Source organism: Mesoplodon densirostris, chromosome 7, assembly GCF_025265405.1.
Source record: "Mesoplodon densirostris isolate mMesDen1 chromosome 7, mMesDen1 primary haplotype, whole genome shotgun sequence".
NCBI lineage: Eukaryota > Metazoa > Chordata > Mammalia > Artiodactyla > Ziphiidae > Mesoplodon > Mesoplodon densirostris.
In genome coordinates, this window is record NC_082667.1 from 3,032,445 (window position 1) to 3,056,007 (window position 23,563).

Genomic DNA, 23,563 nt, shown 5'->3' on the forward strand with positions numbered 1-23,563 from the left:
CTCCCTGGGGGCCTGCACTGGGCACATGGCAATGACCCTCCCCGTGGCGCCCAGGAGGCATTCATCTTAGCCACCACCTGGCGCCCATCCTCTGGTCAGGGAGGGCGCACGTGTGCAGTGGGGATCCCCCATCCCAAGTGCCCTGACAGCAGCTGCTGGGTGGGTAACGCCCAGGCCCTCTCCCGAGCCCCCGACGCTTGCAGCGAGGAGGCGCAGCTGGCCAGGCCCACCGGGCAGCTGCATCCAGGGATCTGGGAGCGGATGGGGCCTCGGTCCTTTAACAGACGGGGAAATGGCAGCCGGGGTTGGGGAGTGGGGAGAAAAAGCCAGGACTAAAGGCTACGGGACTGCTTCTGTGGAGCTTGTGAGCCCAGAATAGGGTTTACAGTTGGTTTGTTTGTTTTGGCCATGCTGCGCGGCTTGTGGGATCTTAGTTCCCGGACCAGGGATTGAACCCACGCCCCCTGCAGTGGAAGCCCAGAGTCCTAACCACTGGACCACCAAGGAAGTCCCGGGTTTTACATTTTTAAGGGGATGGGGGAAAAAAAATCAACGTGAGATGTGAAAATGATGAAATTCAGATTTCCGCATCCACCGATCAGGTTATCGTGGCCACCGGACGCGCCCATTGTTGCCTGCTGTCGCGGCCGCATTGGCTCTAACGGCCGCGGCAAGCTCTTGCGACAGAGCTCGTGTGGCCGCCGAGCTTAAAACGTTCCCTTTCTGGTCCTTTGAAGAAACTTGCCTGCCCTGCTCGTCCTGTGGGCTGAGTGCCTCCACCCCGGGCCTCCAGGCAAGGGAGGGAGGCCCGGAGGACCAGAGGCCAACGGCCCTCGGCTCCCTCCCTGACGAGGTGAGCAGCCCTGGCAACGCTCTTGACCGCTCCGCCACTGCTAGGTCCTCTCAGGTCTTTTTTTTTTTTTTTTTTTTTTTTTTTGCGGTACGCGGGCCTCTCACTGTTGTGGCCTCTCCCGTTGCGGAGCACAGGCTCCGGATGCGCAGGCCCATCGGCCATGGTTCACGGGCCCAGCCGCTCCGTGGCATGTGGGATCCTCCCAGACCGGGGCACGAACCCGTGTCCCCTGCATCGGCAGGCGGACTCTCAACCACTGCGCCACCAGGGAAGCCCTCTCTCAGGTCTTTACTGCCTTTGCTCACCTACTTCTCACGACCACCCAGGAGGCGGGCCCAGTGACTACCCCCATCCGATGGATGAGTAAACTGAGGCACAGAGAGGTGCAGTGACCCCTAAGGCTGCAGAGCCAGGGGCAGGGCCATGGCTGGAACCGTCCCGGGGACCGGCTGTCCCCACGGCACTACGTGCCAGGCATGGCCTCGGGTGCTGGGGTTAGAACAGAGCGACAGGCCACCCCCAGGGAACAGGGGGTGGAAGAGGGGGTTGGAGAGCACGTGTGTGCACGGGAACCACAGCAGCTTCGGTCATTCTTACTACCCACGCCCTGCAGGTGAGGAGGCTGTGGCCCAGAGAGGCTCAGAACCTGCCAGAGGTCACACAGCTCGCGAGGGGTCGAGCTGGGGCTGCACTCGGGCAGTCTCACTCTGAGTGCACTCTCTGAGACACGTGAGGACATTCGGGATGCCAGGAAGACAGGGACGTGGGACGAGGCGCCTGGGGGACTCTGCTCTAGAAGCACCCTCTGTGTTGAAGCAGGAGTGGTGAGACGGAGCCGAGTGACAGGCCTGTGGGGGCTGGGCTGACCCTCCAGCTCCTGGGGAGCTGGGAGTCTCGTGCCTGGTGCCCCAGCTTCCTTAGCACATGCTGTTCCGCCAGCCTGAATGCTCTTCCCGGCTGCTGAGCAACCGCTGCTCCTTCCTCAGGCCCCGCCGAGCTGCTTCCCCGGGGGGAAGACGGCTCTGCCCACCCTGCTGGCATCAGACCCTGATGACACCAGCCACCCCTGGCCGGCTGAGCATCTCCTGCAATTACAGCCACACAGACGTTTCTGCTTACTGTCAAGAGCTCCACTGGGCTTGGCTTCATCCCAGCATCCCCTTGGCACCAGCAGCTGGGAGCTCGGTAAGCATCTTGGATGAATGGATGAATGAAGGAATGAGTGAGTGAAGCCTCTGCCAATTCCCTGCCGCCCAGCTTTCCACCAGATGCGGCTGAAAGGAGCTTGTTTGGGGCAACAGAGGAAGAGAGAGGTGCAATTGGGGACAGCGGGGCGGGGGGGTGGACGGGATGGGGCGTCTGTGCCCTGCGACCCTCTGCTCCTGGGCCCCCCAAGGCCCACTGGGCCGGGTCACTGCAGACAGTGCCCCTACTCCTCCATCCTAGAGCCATGCTAGGGACCCCACCCAGGCCCACCAGACCCTCCTGCTCGTTCCCGAGGGCCACTGAACCTCAAGGCACAGCAGGGCGATAATGCAGCACCCCCAGGAGTGAGACACACTGCTCAGAACCATGAACGTGGGAGTCTGACCAAAAACGTAAAAATTCCTTTAAAAAAGTGATTTAGGGGGCTTCCCTGGTGGCGCAGTGGTTGAGGGTCCGCCTGCCGATGCAGGGGACACGGGTTCGTGCCCCGGTCCGGGAAGATCCCACATGCCGTGGAGCGGCTGGGCCCGTGAGCCATGGCCGCTGAGCCTGCGCGTCCGGAGCCTGTGCTCCGCAACGGGAGGGGCCACAACAGTGAGAGGCCCGCGTACCGCAAAAAAAAAAAAAAGAAAAAAAAAACCCACAGTGAGACATCACTTCACACCTACTGGGTTTAAAAAAGAACAGAAACAAGTGTTGTTGAGGATGTGAGAAACGGGAACCCTTACTCTTTGCCAGTGGGGCTGTAAAGTAAAACGGGCAGCCACTGTGGAAAACAGTTCAGCACTTCCCCCAAAAGTTAACTATAGAATTTTCTAGAATTCCATCTTGTCACAGAGTTACCATGATGGCCCAGCAATTCCACTCTGAGATATAAACCCAAACAACTGAAAACAGGGACTCAGATACTTGTACACGCATGTTCGTAGCAGCTCTGTTCCCAACAGCGGAAAAGTGGAAACGGCCCAAATGCCCCCCCACTGATGAGTGGACAAGCCGACTGTGGTCCATCCATCCAGGGGCACTGACACCTGCCACAGCCTGGATGGGGCTCAGGGAGAGAAGCCCGGCACAAAACCCCACACATGCATGGCTCCGTTGATATGAAATCTCCAGAACAGGCAAATCCGTAGAGAGGGAAAGCACAGTGCTGGCTGCAGGGATGACTGCTAAGAGGGCGTCTGCTTGGGGTCATGGAAACCAGACAGAGGTGGTGGCTGCACAATATTGTGAATGCACTCAATGTCACTGAATTGTTCATCAAAAATGGTTAATTTTGTGTTATTTGAATTTTATCTCATGGAAAAACTATATAATATGTATACACATATGTGTGTGTATATACATAAAGAACTGCTTGTATATTACATATCTGATATGTTACTATACGTGATATTATACTGTATTATGCTATATTATATTGTCTATGATATCTAATATTAATATATTAAATACTTTATATTTATCATATATATATTAGAGTTTGTATCTTTCCCCAAGCTGTGCCTTTTAGAACAGTCTCAAGTCGCTCTTAACAGTCTGGGGGGTGGGTTTCCCTGGTGGCACAGTGGTTAAGAAACCGCCTGCCAGTGTAGAGGACACGGGTTCGAGCCCTGGTCCAGGAAGATCCCACATGCCGCGGAGCAACTAAGCCCGTGCGCCACAACTACTGAAGCCCGCGCACCTAGAGGCCGTGCTCCACAACAAGAGAAGCCACTGCAGTGAGAAGCCCACGCACCTCAATGAAAAGTAGCCCCTGCTCGCCGCAACCAGAGAAAGCCCACTTGCTGCAACAAAGACCCAACGCAGCCAAAAATAAATACATTTTAAAAATTTGTTAAAAAAAAAAAAGAACCTGGGGTGTCCAGAGCTGTCCTTTCTTTCCTCCCTCAGCCTCTGACATGTTCTAGACTTTACTTGTTTTGTCTGGTGCCTGTCTTCCCTCTAGAGCATAAGCTCCAGGAGAGAGGGACTTTGTTTTATCCAACGACTCCATCCCCAGCACCTACAGCGGTGTGGGCCTTGCCCAGAGAGGATGCCCAGACATCATTTCTGAATGGGTGAAATCTGAAATTTGAACCGAGTGTTCCTGATAACATTTGATGTGGTTTTATTGGGTTTAGTGTTTTATTGGGTTGTAGAAGGAAGAACCATGTTTTCATGAAATAAATCTGTCTAAAAAAAATAAATGTGTCCGTAGACAGATGACTGGATAAACAAAGTATGGTCCAGCCACACAATGGAATATTATTCAGCCTTAAAAAGGAAGAAAATTCTGACCCAGCTACAACCTGGATGAACATGAGGACATTATAGTAAGTGAAAGAAGCCAGACACAGAAGGACAAATAATATGTGATTCCACTCATAGGAGGTCCCTAGAGTCATCCCATTGATAGAGACAGAAAGTAGGACGGTGGGGCCCAGAGCTGGGGAAGGGGTGGGAAGTGAGCGTTTAATGGGGACAGATTGTCAGTTTTATAAGAAGAAGAAGTTCTCGGGATGGATGGTGGTGATGGTGACATAATAATGTGAATGTACTTAAACTGTAGACTTAAAAATGGTTAGGATGGTAAATTTTGTTATGTGTATTTTACTGTAATCTAAAAAAAAATTTTAATTGAAAAAATTCCACACACACAAATGCAGGCGCTCCAACTGCACTCCCAGCAGCCGGAAGCCCTGGGGACCGAGGTGGGGAAACACTGGCTGAGGGGGGACCCACGAAAGGGCTGGTTTCTTCCTGGCCGGAAGTGGACACAGGGAAGACCATGAGGACCACCACACACTCCTTGTTTGACAGAGGAGGGCGTGGGGTCCCAGAGGAGCCAGGCAGTTGTCACTCTGGGTCTCACGGGGCAGCCAGGGTGAGGAGAACTAGCCTCTGTGTGCCCCCAGCCCCCCAGTCGCACCGCCAGAACAGGGGCCTCCAATCCGGGCCTGTGGCTTCCCTGGCCTGAGGCCCTCAGGGGAAGGAAGGGCGTGTCTACAACCCAGCACCTGTGCCTGGGGCCCCACACCCTCCCTGGACCAGAGCTTCTGCTTGGAGGTGCACGGCTGGGCCCCAGCTGAGAGGTGCTGGGCTGGGGAGCACGTGGGATGTGTGTGTGTGTATCTGTGTGTGCATCTGTGTGTGTATCTGTGTGTATATGTGTGCATCTGTGTGTATGTGTATCTGTGTGTGTGTATCTGTGTGTGCATCTGTGTGTATGTGCATCTCTCTGTGTTATGCGTGTGTCCATGTATGTGTGTGCATCTGTGTGTACATGTATGTTGTGCATCTGTGTATCTGTGTATGTGTATCTGTGTGTGCATGTGCATCTCTGTGTGTTATGCGTGTGTCCATGTATGTGTGTGCATCTGTGTGTGCATGTATGTTGTGCATCTGTGTATCTGTATGTGCATTTGTGTGTATCTGTGTGTGTACAGCTGTGTGCATCTGTGTGTGTATCTGTGTGTATCTGTGCGTATATGTGTGCATCTGCGTGTATGTGTATCTGTGTATGTGTATCTGTGTGTGCATGTGCATCTCTGTGTGTTATGCGTGTGTCCATGTATGTGTGTGCATCTGTGTGTGCATGTATGTTGTGCATCTGTGTGTATCTGTGTATCTGTATATCTGTATGTGCATTTGTGTGTGTATCTGTGTGTGTATAGCTGTGTGCATCTGTGTATCTGTATGTGTATTTGTGTGTACAGCTGTGTGCATCTGTGTGTGTAACTGTGTATGTATGTGTGCCTCTGTGTGTATCTGTATGTGCATTTATGTGTGTGTGTATCTGTATCTCTGTGTATGTGCATTTGTGTGTATCTATGTATGTATGTGTATCTGAGTATGTGTATCTGTGTGTGTCTGTATGTGCATTTGTGTGTGTGTACATCTGTGTGTGTGTCTGTGCATTTGTGTTGTGTATCTATGGGTGTATGTGTATCTGTGTATGTGTACCTGTGTGTGTCTGTATGTGCATTTGTGTGTGTGTACATCTGTGTGTGTCTGTGCATTTGTGTTGTGTATCTATGTGTGTATGTGTATCTGTGTATGTGTACCTGTGTGTGTGTCTGTACGTGCATTTGTGTGTGTGTGTACATCTGTGTGTATGTATATCTGTGTATCTGTATGTGCATTTGTGTGTCTGCATGTGCATTTGTGTGTGTATCTATGTGTGTATGTGTATCTGTGTGTGTATGTGTATCTGTCTGTGCATTTGTGTGTATCTGTGTATGTGTATCTGTGTGTGTCTGTATGTGCATTTGAATCTGTGTGTGTATCTGTGTATGTATATCTGTGTATCTGTATGTGCATTTGTGTGTGTATCTATGTGTATGTGTATCTGTGTGTCTGTGTGTGCATTTGTGTGTATCTGTGTATGTGTATCTGTGTGTGTATGTATATCTGTGTATCTGTATGTGCATTTGTATGTGTATCTGTGTGTGCGTGTGCCCTTTCCCCGAACTCAGCGTTGCCCTGGAAAGGGTGCACGGATGGAGGGCACAGCACAGACAAAGGCAGAGGGAGGATGTGCTCATACCTGGGTGGGTTCCCTACGACAGAAGAGCCCAGGGCCTCCTTTTACCATGATTTTCTGTCCCTGAGGCCCCCTGGCAGCCCCAGCCTTCTCCGGGCCCTGCATCCCCGACCTGTGTTACTCAAGAAGGTGGCTTTGATAAACAACTCACAAGCTCTGTGACTCCGTCCCCGGCTCCAGCAGCCTCCCTGATTCAGAGCCAAGGGCTGGGAATGGTGGGTTCGGCCGGCGGCCCTGCTGTCCCCTCCCTCCAGCCACTTCCCATCGTCCCCAGGGCAGGCTCCCTGCCTTGGGTCCTCCCACAGCCGGGCTCCTACCGGTGGCACCTTCGTGGCAGAGCCTGGGGTCGGGGGCCCTTCATCCCTGGGCGGCGATGGGCTGTTGGGCTCCATGTCCTTCCCTGCAAGAGAGTGGCCGGCATGAGGACCGGGGCATGGCTGCCGGGCAGCCCCTCCGCCGCTGCCCAGTGTGTGGCAGGCGAGGCAGGGCACCGGCACGGGTGGCCTGGGTGGGGCAGGAAGCCAGCCCAGGCGGTGGCTGCGGGACCAGAGAGCTAACCAGCACCAGCCAGTGTCATGAGGGGGTGTCACCGCTGGGAGAAGCCCGGGTGCCCTGGGCGCGGCTGTGGCACACCCTCTGGGGTCTGTAAGACAGGCCCCCTGTTTTCAGTTCAGGGTACCCAGACCTCGCCTGGCTTCCCCCCACGCCCCAAATCCGCTGGCTGGAATTCTATTGCTCCCCAGTGCTGGGCTCTCGGAGGGAGGTGGCCGGACACTGTCCCCACGCCCCTCCCAGCAGGCTTCCTCTCCAGCTTGCTTGAGGGGAGGGAGGGGGGCGTGAGGTGTCTGGATTCGATCCTGTGGGGAGCGGCTGCCCGGACCCAGCTCCATTTTTTTTTTTTTTTACATCTTTATTGGAGTATAATTGCTTTACAATGGTGTGTTAGTTTCTGCTTTATAACAAAGTGAATCAGTTATACATATACACATGTTCCCATATCTCTTCCCTCTTGCGTCTCCCTCCCACCCTCCCTATCCCACCCCTCTAGGTGGTCACAAAGCACCGAGCTGATCTCCCTGTGATCTCCCTGTGCTATGCGGCTGCTTCCCACTAGCTATCTGTTTTACAGTTGGTAGTGTATATATGTCCATGCCACTCTCTCACTTCGTCCCAGCTTACCCTTCCCCCTCCCCGTGTTCTCAAGTCCATTCTCTATGTCTGTGTCTTTATTCCTGTCCTGCCCCTAGGTTCTTCAGAACCTTTTTTTTTTTTTTTAGATTCCATATAGCTCCATTTGTTTTGAAGCAGGTTTCTAAAGCTCAGGTTCACGGGCAGGAAGAAGAGGGAAATGGTCTCAGAGAAGGCCTGAGGCCGCCTGACGGCCACTCCCGCCCGCTCCCTGGGGCTGGTGGTTTATTGCCAGGTCCCTGCAGGAAGTGGAGAAGCAATGACTAGGGGAGAACCATCCTGACCGGGAGGCACCAGGGGCTGGGGTGTGAACACAGCAAGGCCATCGCCCTCCCTCCCCAACCCGGACAGCACAGAGAGGGAAAGGGACCTGCCCGAGGCCACACAGCTGGGCTTCGCAGCCGAGGAGGGCCCAGGCTCGGCAGCTGTCCCCACTCATGGCCCACGTGCCAGGTGACCGGGTTCCCGTGTGGATGCTGACCTGGACCCAGAGGGTCGAGCTCATTCTCTCCACCCAAGAGCAGGTTGCGGCTGAGTTTCCGGGGGTCGACTTTCTGAGGGGTGGAGGAGGGCGGACACAGTGAGAAGCGTCGTCGCAGAAAGGCCTCCTCCTTCATGGCGTGGGCGCTGGGGGGCTTCTGGAAGGAAGGAGGGGAGAGCACTGGTCATGCCTCACGCTGAGGCTGGGGCAGCCTGGGGCCTGGAGGTGGGTATCCTCCACCCGCCCCGGCAAGGGGACCAGAGACCCGCCAGAGAGCCAGGGCCGAGTGGCTGGGGCCACTGTGTCTTACAGTCAGGTCCCCACTCAGAGGACATCTCAGAAATGGGATGAGGGCCCGAGGGGCCTGCGGGTCACCCAGGGAAGGCTGCACGGCCAAGCTCAGGCTTTCCAGGGCCCATGTCAGAAGCCAAGCCCGGACCAGCCCCGCTGGAAGTTTGGCTGTCACAGCTGTGGCAGGACCCCCTGCCCCCCAGGCCCGGCACTAAGTCGGCTCTGTAGGACCCTGGACGCGGTGAAGTGGAGCTGAGGCGGGCCCCTGACCCATGCCGGGCCACCAGACTTCCCCCGCTAGGGGATGGAGCTCCGTGGTGGGAAGACAGTGACGTGCACGCAGGGGAGGGGGCCAAGAGCTGCCCAGAGAGGGGGACGCAGGTAGGCCAGACAGGCGGCCACAGAGCCCTCGGGGGAGCTGGCATGAGGCTGGGGCCGTCCCTGAACCTGGCCTGCCCATCCCACCTAAGGACTCCTCGAGACCCTGCCTCCTGCCCTCCCCTGCTTCAGCTCCTCGGCTGGGTTTCTTTTTTTTTTTTTTTTTTTTAGTTTCTGCTTTATAACAAAGTGAATCAGTCATACATATACATCTGTTCCCACATCCCTTGATACCTGCACCCAAAGCGCCTTAACTCGGAAAGGAAGTGCAGGCGTGCTTACGGTGAGGTGCACCCGAATCCACGCTCCGCCCAAGACGTCACCTTCCTGCTTCACAGCACTGCCCAAACCAGCGTCCGGTCCCAACAGAAGCAGCGGCCCCGGGGGAGCCCCACGGCCCGTCCTTCAGGTGCCTGCCGTGCCCTCCCAAGCCCTGCCACTGCCCTGGTCTGCCCAGGTCAGGAAAGAGGCAGCTCCCTCTGTCTCCTGTCCCCGTGCAGCCCCACCCCGAGTGGGGCCGGGGCAAGCAGTTCCCAGTGGACGGCACCCCGCCACCGACGTCAGCCCATTTTATGGATGAGAAAATCATGGCTCCAAGAGCTGATGGCCTAGCCTTGTGGTCACGGCCTGGCAGGTGCTGGCAGAGCAGGAACTCCGGCTCTGAATCCTGGGCTCTTTTCACTCCCCAAGGACGTGTTGCATAAAGGCCCAGTGACCGATTTCTAAAGGCCTAGGGGTGCCTCCCGGGTGGGCCGGCGGCCTCCTGCCAAGCCCAGGACAAAGTCCCCGCTTTCTCCCCTGGCCCCGGGCCTTCCTGGGCGGGGCAGCAGACACACAGAGCCTTTCCTGCTGTGACAGGTGGGCGAGTGCACCCCGGCGGGGCTTCAGGAGTGGGCAGCGCGGCCCAGGGTTCCGTCCACAGCCCCAGAAACTCCTCTGTGCTCCCTGCCCAGGGGTCAGAGTAGGGGGGCTCCAAGGCTGCAGTGGGCCCAGGGGCCCCTCCCTTCCTAATTACTACCGTGTCACCGGCTGAGCTTGTTACCCCTGCCATTTCACAGAGGGGGAAACTGGTTTCAGAGAGGTTGGGATTTTGGGCCCCAGGTCGCACAACTATTAATTGGCGACGGCTGTGCTTGAGTCAAGTAGGCTGATTCTCAATCCTGGCCCGAGTCCCCCCTCTCACCAGTTCAGCTTAGCTTCTAGCAAACCCACTGCGGGGGAGGAGAGGGCGGGAGTCTGGAAGCCCAGGCCCTGCTTGCAGGGTCCCCGTGGTCACTCACTGACTCCCCAGGTGTGTGTCTCAGGCCAGGGAGCCAGCACCTGAGAGGAGGTCTGCCGCCTTCTTACTCATGTAGCTGAGATCCTCCAAGCACCCGGCTGGCAGTCAAGGTGAGTCAGACCTGCTCCTGCCCTGGAGGCCCCAGGACGCGTGATGAGGGATGACACAGGTAGGCCTTCCTCACCTGGAGCTGCATGTCTCTTAGGGGTTGAGTCTTGCAAACTTGGGGCAGGGAGAGGGGCTCCTGCCCACACATCTCAGCTCCCCCATCTGGCCATGCGCCCCGGCTCTACCAGGGCAGGGTGGGGAGGGCACAGAGGTCACTGGCTGCCTGTCTTCTCCCCCAGAACAGCTAACAACCAGCGACCAGTGGAACTCATTAGTCTGTGATCCCCACCATCTGCTCATACACACCATCCTCCCTCCCACCTTCCCTCCCGCCTTTCCATCCATCCATCCATCCAGCCAGCCACCCATCTTCCCACCTGCCTATCTGTCCATCCATCCATCCATCCAAACATCCAATCATTTAACCATCCATCGATCCATCGATCCATCGATGGATCGATCCATCCATCCATCCGTCCGTCCGTCCAAACTCTCTTCCTTCCCTCCTCCGTGAATCTCTCTTGTCAGCAGAGCAGCCTGATTTCCCTTCCCCACTTCCTTCCTATTTGCCCAATAATCAGATACATCAGAGGTGACATCCAAATGGCTGAACAGCTGGTCCAGAACAGACACCCACAAATCCGAGTGCACTGCCGGCGTGCACCCGTGGATACCCTCTCTGTGTCCTGAGACCCCAGACCAGGCGCGGGCCCACAAAGGCCTCCCTCTGACCCACTCGGACAGCGAGGTGGCCCCTCTCCTTCGGCAAGGCCCCAGGGTGTACACGCAGCCCCTCAGCCTTCCCAATGCCCACCCCTGGCTGCTGTCTATGATCTCATTTGGGGTCAAGGACGGGGGAGATGCTGCTTCGTTCATTTCAGAGCTAAATCCATGGCCCCTCTCGCCAGAGGCTCCACACTGCATTTAGAACACAGTCCGGCCTCTGTCTCCTTGTCCCTGTTTTCCAGGCCATCAGGACCCCTGCCCGCTCCTCCCACCTCATTCCCTGCCTGGCTCTGTCACCCACTTGCCCCAGACACACTGGCCCCCGTTATGTTCCTTGAACATGCTAGGCCCGTGCCCACTGGCGCCTCTGCTCTGACGTCCCCCCACCCGAATGCCCTCGCCCACATCTCTGTCCGTCCGTCCGTGGGGCTGGGTCCTTCTCAAATTCCACGCTCCGCTCAAATGCCACTTCCCAGAAAGTTGCCACCCCTCGGTCTCACACACAATGCCACATCCCCGTGGAACAGCCCAAGCTGCTGGACTGTTGCTCCTGCATTCCTTCTTCTGTGTCAACTTTCTTCCACCCCAGGATGCAAGTTCCAGGAAAGGGGACAGCGCTGTCCCTCCCGTTCGCTGCGTCTCCCCAGGGCCGGGAGCAGGGGCTTGCAGCGGGCGTGAGCACCACTCCGCTCCAGGGCTCGGGGACCCCAGAGCCTGGGGTGAATGAAGGCAGCAAACGCCCCTGGGCTCCGTCCCTCCTTCTCTGCGGGTTCGGGGAGGGACCTCTGGCCAGCGTCAGCTTGGGGGCCGATCTTCACGGTAACCCTGGTGAGGTTCCTGTGCCAGGCCTCCTGCCATGCCTGGTGCAGCCGAGGACTGAGGCCCTGCCCTCCAGGCACTGGCAGGAGGCAGGAGGAATCCGGCACCTGGCGGGTCTGCGGACCCTTGGAGGCTCCAAGCTGGGAGGACCGCCCACCGGTGCTGGGCTGACCATGCCCTGGCTGCTGCTCCGCACGTCGCAGGGAAAGCTGAAGGCTCGTAGCCCAGGGAGCACAGACCCGTGAGGATGGGAGCCAGTCCATGAGGATGGAGGGAGGATGGAGGGAGGGAAAGAAGGACAGGTGGATGAGGAAACAGACCCCCAGGCTGAGCCAGCAACCAGGGACCACACCCACGGTGGGCAGCTCTCTCCCTCTGTCCCGGCCTGGGCTCCAGCTGCCCAAGGGCTCAGGGCACGCTCTCAGTGGGCCCATCCCTGGGCCCTTGGAGCCTGGATTCTGCCCGCCTGAGCCATCTCGGGCCACCATGTGCCTTGCCCTCACTGGCCTCCCCAACCTCTGACGGCTGGCCTGTGCTTCGACAACAGTAACACCCCTCCATTACCCTTGGTTACTGGGGTGATGCTTGTCTGGACACAGCTCGCCCTCGGCCTACAGTGGCCCAAATTCTTCCCCCGCTGCCATAAATGAGGCTGATTTGACATTCGGCTGTGGCTTCACCTGGTCTGTATTATCATGAAGTCCAGGTGTCTGAGGGGACACTGCAGGGCCTGGAGGAAGGAGCCCAAGGGCACCCCGACACGGTGAGACGGCCCCCGACACAGCACGTGAGGGGGCCTGAGCGTGAGGGGCCCTGACATCCCTGTGCGGGAGCCTCAGGTGTTTCAGCAAGAGGGGGCCCCAGCCCAGAGACCCCCGGGCCCCCTAAGGGGAGCTCATAGTGGAATGAGGAGGGGCGGCGGCTCGGGAGAAGGTCGCTGGGTGTCTGTGGCCTGGGACTGCCCAGCCCTGGCCGAGCCTTGGGGGAGGGCTTTGCAGGCCTGGAGCTCAGCAGGGAAGCCGCTGCAGCCCCTGCTCAGACCCAAGACCAAGCCAGCCTCGGGGCTTGCGAAGGTGTGGCAGTGTTTCCCGCGCTGACCTGCAGAGTTGAGGGCACAGGTGTGGCCAGCTTCCTGTAGGCCCTGGCAGTGGTAGCACCTCTGGGGTACGGTGGGCTGTGGTTTGCCGCCGGAGCCCTCGCGGCCCACCCAGCAAGCAGGGATCCCAGCCCTGGAGGCACACGTGCCCCTGGGGACAAGCCCCCTGCCGCTGGGACCACCAGGTTTGTCCGCCTGAGCGAGCGGCCGGGGAGCACGCCTCCCCATCAAGGCAGGTGGCCAGGCGGGCCCAGCCCTTGGCCTGCGAAGCTCCCGGTGAGGCAGGGCTGGCCTCCGACCCCTCCTCCTCCCAGCTGGTCCCCGCAGCGGGAAGGAGCCCTGACGCTGGCTCCCCCTGTGGGGCTGCCCTCCTCGGCCGCTGCTCTGTACAAAGTCAGACCCCGAAGGGCCTTTCGGGAAGGCGGGGGGCAGGTACCAAACCTTTGGGAAAGGAAACACTTAGAACTTGGGCCTGGGCTGGAGACTCACTGCCCAACGCCAGGCATGGCTCTGAGCGGAGATGGCGGTCCCAGAGCCCTCGCGGGGGCAGCACGTCTGCCCGTCCTGGGGCCCGAGGCACACACCCCTCGTGTCTTAGTTCGGTCCATGCGGTAACTCCCTGCCGGGCTGGGCTTCAGCTGTGGGGCACATCCCAGCTGATTCCTCGACTGCCTGAACCCCTGGGTACCCACTCAGGCTGGGCACCCGTAGGGCCAATGCAGCATTTCCAGAATGAATTAGCTCACGTTGGCAAGGGGGCTTGAGAGGGGCCAGGGCTGTCGCGGGTCAGGGAGTAGCCCTGGGGGCCCAGAGCAAGTAGGGCAGGGGCCCCTCCTGCAGCCCTGCTCTGGGCAAGGTGGTGGCTGTCCAGGCATCCAGGGACGGACCCGCCTCCCCGGTGTCCTCTGAGTCCCAGCAGCCTCCTTGCAGCCTGCTCCAGACTCCTTGCCCCGCCTGCACCCCGAGGATGCAGAATGCCTGGGCTGATGGGCACCACGGGGGCCTCAAGTGAAACATCACTGCCAGTAGCCGTCAGGGTCCTGCAGCCACAGCCAGGACGTATCCACGGGTGGTGTCTGGGTGCATCCCTGCCTGGCAGCAGGGGGCTGGACAAGCTGACCTTCAAGTTCTACCCTGGCTCAGGAGCCTTCCTGTCAACCGCAGGCGCCTCCTGGTCCCCTTCCTTAGGGCTCCCCACTTCCTCCTGCCCCGTTGCCACTGCCGGGCCACCTGGGCGATGAGGGGGACAGATAGGGGAGCACAGGACGGGACGCAGCTCTGACTTCCGGCTTGGCGGCCCTCACCCTGCACGGCCTGAGCAGGCTCCTCGGCTTCCGTTTCCCTTCTGGGGCATGAAGGCCCCCCAGCGTCGGGGGCAGCCACGTGGAGCTGGCCCAGAGTAGACGGGGTATAGGTCAGGCTCGGCCCTGCCCGGGCCAGCCCCGTGTCCCTGAGTTCCAGCACTTGCTCGGGCACCTGGTAGGTGACAAGCTCTCTGTCCCTGAACAAGGCCGCCTGGCCAACATCAAGGCCTGGAGAGCTGCACAGAGCCCACCCTGCCCCACCTGGGTGCCTGCACCCTGCCCCTCCCCTCCCCCACTGGAAGCTGCCTTCCAAGCGGTTATTTGCCTCTAAACGCTGTCCCCTTCCCCCACGACCAGAGGCCCACCTTCGGGCCAGAACAGTGTGATCTTTGTAAAGAAAGGTCATTGGTGCCTTCTTGGGCGGCACAGACAGGATGCCCAGCCCGCTTATCTGGGGCCAGAATCCGCTGAACCGCTTGCAGCTCTCGGTGGGAGGGGCTGAGGCTCCGAGAAGGAATCCAACAGAATCCCGGACTCACTTCACATCCCACCTGCAGGCGCGGAGGCAGGGGGGACAATTCTGAGCCTGGGAAAAGGTCCAGTCCTGCCTGTAATGGCTGTGTGGCCTCAGCTGGCCATGCTCGTCTCTGAGCCCCTATTCGTAAAGGGGGGGTTCCTCTGAGTGAGGGTGGCAAGGTCCCCTGCAGAGGCCGAGACGGTGAACCCAGTGTGAGTTCCTGGCTGCCTGGTTAGCTTTCTCACCAGGGGCTGACTGTCACAACTGGCCCAGCTGTGCTAGAGGGTAGGAGGGCAAGGGTTCCTGGGCAGGGGAGATGCGGCTCGGGCCACGGCGGGCTCTCTGTTAATTGGTGGGTGCAGGAGAAGCACTTGCAGCCCGGCCACCACCGATGTGCCTGCACTCACAGTGCACTCACTTCTGCTTGAACAAAACGGATTGTAAAAGGCGAGGGGAAAAATGCTCTGAAATCACAGATAAGCTCAGGGATGAAGCAATGTGAACCCACCTGCTTGGCTCTCTGTCTGCACACCCAATGGAGAGGTCAGCAGATCCCAGGGAAGGACAGCAGCCATCAGTTAAAGTACAGTAGCCATCAGTTAAAGGACAGCAACCATAATGTCAACACCACACATTTGCATTCCAGAAACTTGCTAAGGTCCCAAGGCTAGTGACCATGAAGTCCCTGCCAAGAGGACCCTCATGAGGGTCCAGAAACATGTCCTAGCTACTGTCCCTCCGCTGGACCTAGCATCTGGGGCTCAAACTGGGCAGCCTGAGCAGCCCCCATGGGAGCAGCAGCCCCGTCAGCGCACCGTGGCATGTGGGCGCATCCCTGACGGGTCCAGACCAGTGTTCAGAACTATGGACCTGTGCTGATGGACCCCTGACGCGTCCCAGGCCCTTTCATATGTATTATTCCACCTGATGTGATTCTTATGATATCGGAGAGGTGAGGGTAGCAGATCTCATGATCCCATTTTAAAGATGCAGATCTCATTTTAAAGAGGCTCCAAGAGCAGAAAAGACCAGCCTGAGGTCCAGTGGGTTGAACCGTGCCCGGGTCCCCGCGAGGTGGCACAGCTTTACGCCCCCAGTCCCCATGCACCTTGAAGATGGCTGAGGGCAGGGGCAGAAAGGAAGTGGGGTACAGGATCCTGGGGGAGGTGGTGGGAGCCGGGTCTCCCCCAGAGAGACAGTTCCCAGACAGGCCACCTCGGAGTGCCTGAGCCCTGCGGAGAGGGGCAGGAAGTGGCCTGCCCTGCTCAAGGCCTTGCCTGGGTGTTCTCAGCTGACTCAGCCAGATCACATGGCCGTGGGTAGGGTCGGGCCCTGGCACCCGCCCACCTGGCTTCCTGACCGACATGGGGCCAACTGGCACACTCAGTACCACGATCGGCTGGCCTGGGCCCCGCCCACTTGCCACTTCCTCTGCAGCAGGCCCCTCCCGCCCAGTTCTAGGAAGCCCGGGCCACTGTGGCCTGATCGGATGTGGTCCCCGCTGCAGGCCTGACCCCACCCTGTCCTACCCAGACCCTGCCCGCCCACCTGTCCCAATGAGAGTTTGAGTTTCTGATGCAAACTGCATCCTGGTCACAGTGCTCTGGGACGGGGAGGGGGCGGGGAGAGGGCGGGTGCTGTGCAACCAGGCGGGAGTGCAGGGCAGTGGGGAGAACGACGTGGAGGGGGAGGCAGGGGCCCCCCAGGAGATGGGCCTGATGAGGATCAAGGGTCGGGGCTGCCCACCCTCAGGTCCAGCATCTGAACCAGGCAGCTGGATCTGGGCCCCGGAGCGACCTCACGCCCGAGTCACTGCCCGTGCTGTGGGGCTGGCTGCTGACATGAAGTCCTCCACACACTGGGGGGCTCTCTCGGGGGTGCTGATGTCTCCCGGACATCCCCCGTGGCCTGGCTCTCCCAGCGGGGTTTCTGCCCTGAGTGCCCCCTCCCCCAGGAGACACCCCACAGGCCGCTGCCTGCCTGGGTGGTGGCGGCTGACAGATGGCAGTTAGGCGGCTGCCCTGGGGGGCACTCGGCCACAGATGGGCACCTGCCATCTGGACCCCACGGCTGCCCATCTTCCCTCATTGCAGGGTCGAGCCTGGGTGGGAAATTCCAATAAGAAAAGGAGAACAAAGTGGGCCAGGGGCTGCTGTGGCCCAAACTCCCTCCCAGCAGGCAGGGAGGGGTGTGGAGGGGGTTGGGAGAAGAGGGGAAGTGGTGGGTCATCGCCGACCCTGAGGGGATCCTGGGGGCTCAAGTGAGCCTGCACTCCCCTCCCGACCCCTCCAGCCTCAGCCTCTCCCCCTGCCCTCCCTGCTCCCCCCACGGGACCTTCCACAGCTGCTCCTGCCCTGGTGGCCCTGGGTGGGCGCTGAGCAGGCCTGAAAACTAGGTAGGTAAGAGCGGCGGCCCCTGGAGGCGCAGTCGTCCAGTTAACAGAAGGAGCCGAGGCCAGGAGGGCTGCCAGCGGATGGGTGGGGCCAAGCCTGCTGGGGGTCCCTGGAGGGGGGCACTGGCCCTCAGCGGTGCAGGGCGGGAATGGGCACAGCCAGGGGTCTACCTCAGGGCATCTCTGTCAAGGATCTCCCTCCGCAGGGGAGAATCTGGCCCAAGCTCCCTGAGCAGCACCCCCCATCTTGGACTGTATTAACAGAGAGTGAGGCCCCAGAAAAAGGGAGGGGATGATTCCAGTGGGCCCTCCTTGGTCAGACTGCTGGGTTCTGCCCTGTGCGTCTCAACAAGGGGTGGCCCAGAGGAATGCTCTGTGAAGGGCCAGGGTGGTGCCGCCTGGGAGTGGTGCCACCTGGGAAGGGCACACACGGCCCAGCTCTCCTCTGTGTCCCTCGGGTGATTGATGGTGTGAGCTCCAGGCAGGGCTGGGCTCACGTGGGGCTCAGACAACCGCCATCTGGGGAAGGGGAGGTGTGGCGCTCACAGCCCAGGAAAAGGCAGAGCGTGTGCTGAGGCGGGTGGGCTCCTGACAGCACCTAGAAGCTCCCTAAGAGACTCAGCAATGTGGCCCCCCAACTGGGGTGGGGGACCCCCGCTCCCGAAAAGGCTCATGTCTCCCACAGAGGTCATGGTGGTGGGATCCAGAGGTGTGGGTGCAGCAAAGTCTTCCTCTTCCCCAGCCCCTGCCCGTGCCCCAGCCCTGCAGCGTCCCTGGAATTGGGTCGGGCACCCCTCATCCAGCACCTTGGCATCACTGTAGCTCCTGCAGGGAGGTGGCTGCCCCGTCTGCTGGCTGAGAACACTGAAGCACGGCGCGGCAGGGTGCCCCCAAACCTGCTCAGGACCCCACACGAACACCAGGAACTCAGCCTCATCGGGGGGGATGCAGCCTCCGTCTCCTCCCTCCTACCCCAGCCCGGCTGACCCGGGCCGGTTCTGAGTGCGGAGAAACCCTGCCTCTCGCCAAGAAGAGGCGCCCTCACTCACGTGCCACCTTCACAGGCTCGCTGGTGGGTCAGCTTAAATGCCAGCCAGCCTGGCCCCCGGCCGTTCGGTGCTGGGTCTGGGGCGCACGCTGGCTCGCTCAGGGGAGATGAGGGCCTGATCTCGCAGGACCCACTCTCAACAGCCCATGGTACTGTGTTCTTGGGTGCATGAGGTCCACGGAAATCCAATGCCCGGTTTTCCCACAAGTCGCGCAAAGTATACCCCAGCTGGACAGTGCCCAAGGCTGGTTCTGGGACATAAACGGAGCATAATCCCTGCACGGTGTCCACCAGCTTGGCCTGGCCTCGGGGCCCTCCCCAACTAGAGAGAGGGGCACCGAGGACCCAGCAAGCCTGGACACCCGGGGACGGGCAATGTTTCCCCACCCACCATGCTATACGGCATCGAGCCGGAGACTGGGGGCCTGGCTGGGGCATCCTGGCTCCCTGATCCCCCAGGCTTGCGGCAGCCCAGGGTTGGCTATGGGCACCTCGTTTCTGAGACCACAAGGTCAACAAGAAGGGCACCTGGTTAATTTTATGCATCCACTTGACTGGGCCACATGGGGGCTGACATTTGGTCAAACACGATACTGGGTGTGTCTGGGAAGGTGTTTCTGGATGAGACTGACATCTAAATCAGTCGACTCAGTAAAGCAGATGGTCCTCCTCAGTGTGGGCGGGCCTTGTCCAATCAGTTGAAGGCTTAAATAGCACAGAAGGCTAAGCCTCCCCGACTAAGAGGGAATTTCTCCTGCCTGATGCCTTCGGACTGGGGTGTTGGATTTTTTCGGTCTTCAGACCTGAACTGAAGCATCCACTCGTTTCCACGGTCTCGAGCCCGCTGGCTTTTGGAGTGGAACTAAACTGTCAGTGCCCCTGGGTCTCCAGCTTGCCAACCACCCGTGGATCTTCAGACTGCTCAGCCTCCGTGATGGTACGAGCCAATTCCTTATCATAAGTCTCTCTCTCTCTCTCTCTCTCTCTCTATATATATATATATATATATATATACATGTTTATTACGTATAGATTATACGTCTACAGGTACACACACCAGAGAACCCTGAGCGACACAGCCCGACGTCAGGCTGCCCTCTCCTCCTGCTGTGATCACTGACACACGGCGCAGGGGCCCGTGATAAGAGCACAGGTGTAGCCGGCGGTGGGGCAGCACCACGGGGCGGGGAGACCAGCCACGCACCTACTCAGTGACTCGGTTTCCTCGTCTGTGACAGGCTGACGACAGCACCCCTCGTAGGGTTATTGCGGAGTCAAGGCTCGCAGAGGGTTTAGAAGAGCAGCACCGACCAACATGAACTACTACCGTTTGCAGCACCGAGCCCTGAAGAGATGAGCCTGACCTCAGGAGCGCAGCGCTGGCCGGGGCCGGGGAAGGCTTGGCGTGGGGCCGGACACAGACAGCGCAGTCCCCTTTCCGGGGAGCCATCCACGAGGAAACCAAAGCCCTCTGGGGGACTGAGGCGGAGAGGTGGGCTCCCGACAGAGCTGGGAAGACCAGTGTGACTGCGAACACCGCCACGGGGCCACGGAACAGAAATGTGAGAGGCGTGCACGCGTGGGCCCGTGGCCGGCTCCTCAGCTGGTTGGCTTGACGGCCCTGGGGATCCGGGCGGGCAGACGCCGTGCAGTAATTATCCTCCAGTTTTGTCCCAAACCAGCCTCGGCCACGCTGCAGGTGGGAAAGACTTTGCACAACGTGTGGGAAAACTGAGCATGTGATCTCAGGGAAGCGGATCCGCCTCCCTGCTTCCCACGCTCCGGAGGACGTGCAGCCCGGCACGCGGCTGCCACCCCTTGATTTGGTGTCGACGTTGTAGCCCCCGGAGGGCTGAGACAGAGAAGCATGATCACAGTCTGGGTTAAAATAACTGAACTTATGCCAAGAACCAACTATTTACAATACACACTATAACTCACAGAGAGAAAACAAACTTATGGTTACCAAAGGGGAAAGGGGGTGGGGAGGGATAAATTAGGAGTTTGGGATTAACAGATACACACTACTATATATAAAACAGATAACCAACAAGGACCTAATGAATAGCACAGGAAACTCTACTCAATATCTTGCAATAACCTATAGCACAAAAGAGTCTGAAAAAGAATATATATGTGTATAACTGAATCACTTTGCTGTACACCGGAAACTAACACAACATTGTAAATCAACTATACTTCAATTTAAAAAAAAAGTCTGAAATTTAAAAAAAAACAAACAACACTTACTATAGAAGCCACGCCACCTGGCTTAACATACAATTCTATTGCTTCCCCTTTAATGCCCAACTGGCTTCGGACTCCACAAAGCCCCTCCCTGGCCTCGTCTGGGTGGAGGGTGAAACCTCCTTTCCTAACTGTCCCCCCCGAATCTCTCCTCTGAAGGAAACGAGCTCCAGACCCAGGGCCGGGTCCCCCTCTCTGCCCCAGATGCAGCCGAGCATCCTTGGGCCACCCACTCTGCTCCTCGAGGCTGGAGGGGGAAACAGAGCCTCACTGGGAATGACCTGTCTCTCGGGACCCTTAAGAGCCTCGGTCCCATTCCTGTGCGCCCAGCCTGCTCGCTTAGGGGAAACTGCTTCCCCTTGAGCCTTCAGACGAGCAGGTTCCCCGCTCACGGGGGACTCACTGAGTGGGAGGACACCGCCCCTGGCATGACTGCTCCTGGAGAGGATGGGACGTGGCTCTCAGGACCCAAGTACCAGGGGACGAAGACCCCGGGCTTCCTGCTCACCTGGGAATGGCCGGCACCCGGCTTCCTCCAGGAGAATCTGCACTGGGGGAGGACATGGACCCCCGACACCCTCCCACCCAGCACTGGGCCAGTGGGGTTTCCAGTAGGGCTGGAGCTCATTCTTACATAGCCCTGGGGTGCAGGGCTCACCGAGGTTTCCAGGAGTCGGGTTTTGGGGGGTTTCGTCACAACTTGAGTGCATGGAGAGGGCAGGAGGGGGCCCGGCTTCTCTGATGTCCAGGGCGAATCCTTGCATAAACTGAAAATCCCTCTTGCTGGACGGTCCCAGTCCTCACACAGCGGCAGCTCCCCCCAGGGCGCACGCCCCCCTGTATCGCATCCTGCAGGGCACTAAAGGAGTCAGCAGGTGGGCGGCAGGCACCATGCCCCTCCTCCCCTCCTGCCGGCCTCCCACCCTGTCCAGGGGCTGGGAGGATCCTAGGTCTTGGAAGCAAAAAAGACCGCAAGCGTTGCAGTGCTGTTTTCCTGCCTTCTCTGCATTTTACAGATGCAGTAACTGAGGCCCCAAGGGTGAGCTGACTCACCCAGGGACATGTGGCCGGGTGGCACCGCCCCTTCTACTCCCAGCTCACCTGGGGCAGGCGTGCTTGCCCCCCGACCCCCCGCCCGGTGTCAGCCCCAGGGGAAGGGCTGCCCACATCTGCTGGGACTGCCCTGAGAGCCAGAACAGGGACTCCTGAGAGAGAACGTTTATTGGGCTGCAGGTCCGTACAGCAGGGAAGCCCACTGCCTCCTTGCCACGTCCCCAGCTTTCCTGGCCCCGCCGCCTGCAAGAGCCCAGGACCCCTCTGGGTGGATGGGCCGCCTTCTCTCCCCCACGTCCCGTGCTCCTCCAGCCACTTCCCCTGCAGCCCGATCCGTGAGCACCTACTGTGCGCTGTTCCGCCGCCCTGGCCCTCCTGCAGCCCAGCCCGCAGGTTTTAACTCGGGGAGGGGCTGTCTGCACTTCTGGCTGGAGCTCACGGGGTCTTCCTGCATGGCTCCTGGCGCCCCTTCAGCCTCCAGCTCAAGGCCTTGTTCAGCACTGACCCTCTGGGCGGGCAGCTGCTGGGGCGGGAATGGAAGCCCTGCCTTCCAGGCCCTTCTGGGATAACCAGTAGAGGCAGCCCCCCACCCAGTGACCCCCAAGTCAGGCTGTGGGCGCCCGGTCACAGCCTCCCCCTGCCACTCCCTGGTGGTTTCTGGGGAAACCCGCTCTGTCAGCTGTCATGCGCCTGGCGGAGAAAGTGGCCCTGCCAGTCAGGCAGGACCAAGCTGGCACTGGGCCAAGGGCCCCCTCCTTGTCCTGCCACGGTAGGGACAGTCCAGGAAGGTGACCTGTCATCTCAGGGATGTGGTCACCAAGCTTGCGGACCCCCAGCCCTGCCTCCAGACCCTTTTGCTCACTGGACCCTCCAGCCCACTGTCAGGGCCCAAGCAAACCCCACTTGAGGGCGTCTGGCTTCCTGGTGCCAAAGTGTCAGTGTGACATCGGCCTGAACCACGAGACATTGTTGGTGGGGGGGGACATGCCAAGGACTCACAAAGAGACCAAAAGAGAAACAAGCAAGAAATGAAAACCTATATCCACAAGCAGCGTGCACACACATGTCCAAAAAGTAGAAGCAGCCCAGACTTCCATCAGCTGATCAACGGCTAACCAAACTGTGGTCCATCCATACCACGGAATATTATTCAACATGAAAAGGAATTCATGCTGAATTCATTAACAGGAAACATCTAGAAGGCAGAAGTGATGATGGACGCTGTTTCTTTAAAAAAAAAAAGTCAAAATTTCAGAACTTATCACATTTCCATTAATCATAATCACAGTGGCCAGTGGCCCTGCCAGCCTCCGGCCAATCTTGAGCTCCGTGGAGTGGACCCACGGCCCTCTCACCAGGTGTGTAGTCAGCACGCCTGACCCGTTCTCCACAGACACTGAAGCAGCGGCTGCTCAGCCCAAGTCCCGCCACCGTGCCTTGTCCAGTGGAGACGCTGAGGTTTGGAGAAGGGTCCAGAGACCCCCGACGACCCCCGAGGTCAGGGCTCCCTGAGGCCACTGGGGCTGAGAAATGGTCCTGTGGGAGAGGTGAGAAGGCAGGGCTTATCCTCCAAGTTCTGAGATCTAAATCTGGGTCTGTCCCCTGACACATTGGTCACGCCATGAAATGACAAGTTCTAAAGCGTGAAGCTGCATCGGGCGCCTCGTGAGCAGAAAGTGACAGCTAAAAATAAGACCGAGAGTGACGGGGGACACAGCGACCGCTCGGAGGCTGGCTCCCGTGTCCCTCTGGGTCAGGATGAGCTTTACAGATACCTGTCCAGACAGGCTGCCGCCCTTTCATCTATGCCTGCCTTCGGGGACGCCCCAGGGAACCCGGCCTGCCAGTCGGCGCTCCCTCCGGGCCCCATCATTCGCCCTAAAACACCTTCCCTTGGTTTCGAGAGACAGCCCCATCCCAGCCCCCGTGGGCGGCGCCCTCCCTGGTCCCATGAGAGGTCAGGCTCCTGGATTATGTGATGTGTGGGAGGGGCCCACATGCTGAGACCACAGGGCCACCCCCTCCAGGCTGTCCTCTCTGACTGGGGAGGAG

General features: G+C 59.0%; 1 protein-coding gene across 7 annotated transcripts in view; it reads right to left on the minus strand.

Moving 5' to 3' along the window:
- Positions 1 to 23,563, minus strand: part of OSBPL5 (oxysterol binding protein like 5) — a 68,250-nt gene that overhangs the window by 22,179 nt on the left and 22,508 nt on the right. Inside the window, exons 2-3 of one of the 7 annotated variants that reach the window (XM_060105643.1) lie at positions 8,254 to 8,410; positions 6,911 to 6,984 (exon numbers count right to left, since the gene is read on the minus strand). In XM_060105643.1, coding sequence (XP_059961626.1) covers positions 6,911 to 6,984; positions 8,254 to 8,389 — 210 coding nt within the window. In that variant the 5' untranslated portion in view covers positions 8,390 to 8,410. Of the gene's footprint in view, positions 1 to 1,972; positions 2,321 to 6,901; positions 6,985 to 8,253; positions 8,411 to 23,563 lie in introns of those variants that run through there. The other 6 variants (XM_060105642.1, XM_060105646.1, XM_060105645.1 and 3 more) reach the window with 6 other exon arrangements.